The sequence below is a fragment of the Etheostoma cragini genome, chromosome 24 (assembly GCF_013103735.1).
Source record: "Etheostoma cragini isolate CJK2018 chromosome 24, CSU_Ecrag_1.0, whole genome shotgun sequence".
NCBI lineage: Eukaryota > Metazoa > Chordata > Actinopteri > Perciformes > Percidae > Etheostoma > Etheostoma cragini.
The window spans coordinates 5,934-7,918 of NC_048430.1; the positions used below are offsets into that span (position 1 = coordinate 5,934).

The following is a 1,985-nucleotide window of genomic DNA, read 5'->3' on the forward strand; positions in this document are numbered from 1 at the left end:
GAGAGAGAGAGAGAGAGAGAGAGAGAGGGAGAGAGAGAGAGAGACTCCAACCATCAGAAGGGAACCAGCTGTTAGTGTAACTTCCCTCCAGGAGTGCTTCATTGATTCTCCTCCGGGAGGAGCCTAACCCCGCCCCCCTGCCCACTAACCCCGCCCCCCTGGTCCCGACTCCGTGTATTTGTGTATGTGTCGGTGTGTGTGGCTGCTGCAGAGTCTCACGCGCCAGGATGGAAACGCTCCTCGGTGCGCTCCCTGGCACACCTTCCTCTCCTCCTCCTCCTACTCCTCCTCCTCCTCCTCCTCCTCCTCTTCTTCTGAGTTGCGCAGCGGCACTCCGGCAGCGGCAGCAGCACGCGGGGACTCGTCGGACACACATCTAGAGAAATAAGAGAAAGGGATGATGATGCTTCACGTGTCTGGGGACCGAACAAACGATGGATTGAACTCTAAAAAGTGGGATTTGGACTCTTCTCGGGTCTGTGGAACATGTTAACGCGAGATTACAAACCCGTTTTCTTCTCCAAAGTCCAGCAAAGAGTCCCCAAAAAGCGGAGTAAAGAGGACTCCGCTGCAGGTCTCCACGCAGGGTGGTGTTGAGGAGGACCCAAGACCTCCACACGACCATGTAGGACCGAGACGTCTCGGACTGGATGGAGACAACACGCACGAGAGGCATCCAAGACGCGCGTCGGACCGTTACGCACGGAGAAAGCTCGGAACTGAGGGGGGGTTTTCTGTTGGTCCCCCTTTTGGTTTGTTTTGATGGTTTTAAGTCTGCCGACACAGAGACAAAGTGGTCTAGAAAATGAGTAGCCGTCTTCTCCGACTGGCACTCCTCGTGGCTTGCGCGCTCTCTGTCCGCTGCACCGCCGCCGCGCCCGGCACCGACGCGGAGGCGCGCACGGCGCCCCGGGGATCCTGCGCGTCCTGCGGCGTGGCCCAGCCGGAGGACCCGGAGTCGGGCCGTCTGCGCGTGGACTTCCTGGAGGCGGTGAAGAGGCACATCCTGAGCCGGCTGCAGATGCGGGAGAGACCCAACATCACGCACCCGGTGTCGCGGGCGGCCATGGTGACGGCGCTGCGCAAGCTCCACGCGGGGAAGCTGCGCGAGGACGGGAGGGTGGAGATCCCCAACCTGGACGGGCACGCGATGAGCAACGAGGCGCTCGAGGAGAGCTCGGAGATCATCAGCTTTGCGGAGAAAGGTGCGTGACGGAGACGTGACTTACGGTTAACTTCTCAAAATCTGACACTTCTAACGAGGAAATCCCACGTGATTTCAAGTACATTTAACATTTCTCACACATTTCTTAAAAAACAAACCACGGGAAAGTAACATCAGTTACCGTAATGTCAACTTATTTCAACAAAAATAAGAAAAAAAATGTGACTTTTATTGTGAAAATCTGAAATCCGCGTAGATTTTTGCTGCGCTTTTTTACCGTAAACTAAAGCAGGACTTATGAGGACTTATACGTCTAATTATAAGCAGGACTCATTTTAATTAAGGTGACGTCATTGGGCTTTGCAACCAGCAGACACCTCGTGCACGGAGGAGAGCTGACAGTGTGTTGCCCAAGGGTTGAGGCAGAGATGATCATGATGCAGCTACACAATCGGTAACACTAATACACAACCTCATCTTATCTTAAAAACACACAACAGCAGACCGGAAGGGTCATCAAGGGGCACTCTGCTTTCCGTGTGTGTGTGTGTGTGTGTTTTTGTGTGTGTCTGTATCTGTGTTGGTGTCTGTATCTGTGTGTATCTTTGTGTGTGCATACGTGTGTGTCTGCATCTGTGTCTGTGCGTGTGTGTCTGTATCTGTGTGTGTCTGTAGCTGTGTGTGTGTGTGTCTGCATCTGTGTGTGTGTGTGTGTGTGTGTGTGTATATATCTGTTTGTGTGTGTGTGTGTGTGTGTCTGTGTCTTGTACCTGTGTGTGTGTCTGTTTGTGTCTGTGTGATGTACCTGGGGGTGTGTGTG

The 1,985-nt window shown here is 53.7% G+C and overlaps 1 protein-coding gene across 1 annotated transcript in view; it reads left to right on the top strand.

Moving 5' to 3' along the window:
* The first annotated feature begins 805 nt into the window (after window positions 1-805).
* Window positions 806-1,985, top strand: part of LOC117939652 (inhibin beta B chain-like) — a 5,241-nt gene continuing 4,061 nt past the window's right edge. Inside the window, exon 1 of the mRNA XM_034865124.1 lies at window positions 806-1,205. Within this exon, the coding sequence (XP_034721015.1) occupies window positions 806-1,205 (400 nt within the window). The remainder of the gene's footprint in view (window positions 1,206-1,985) is intronic.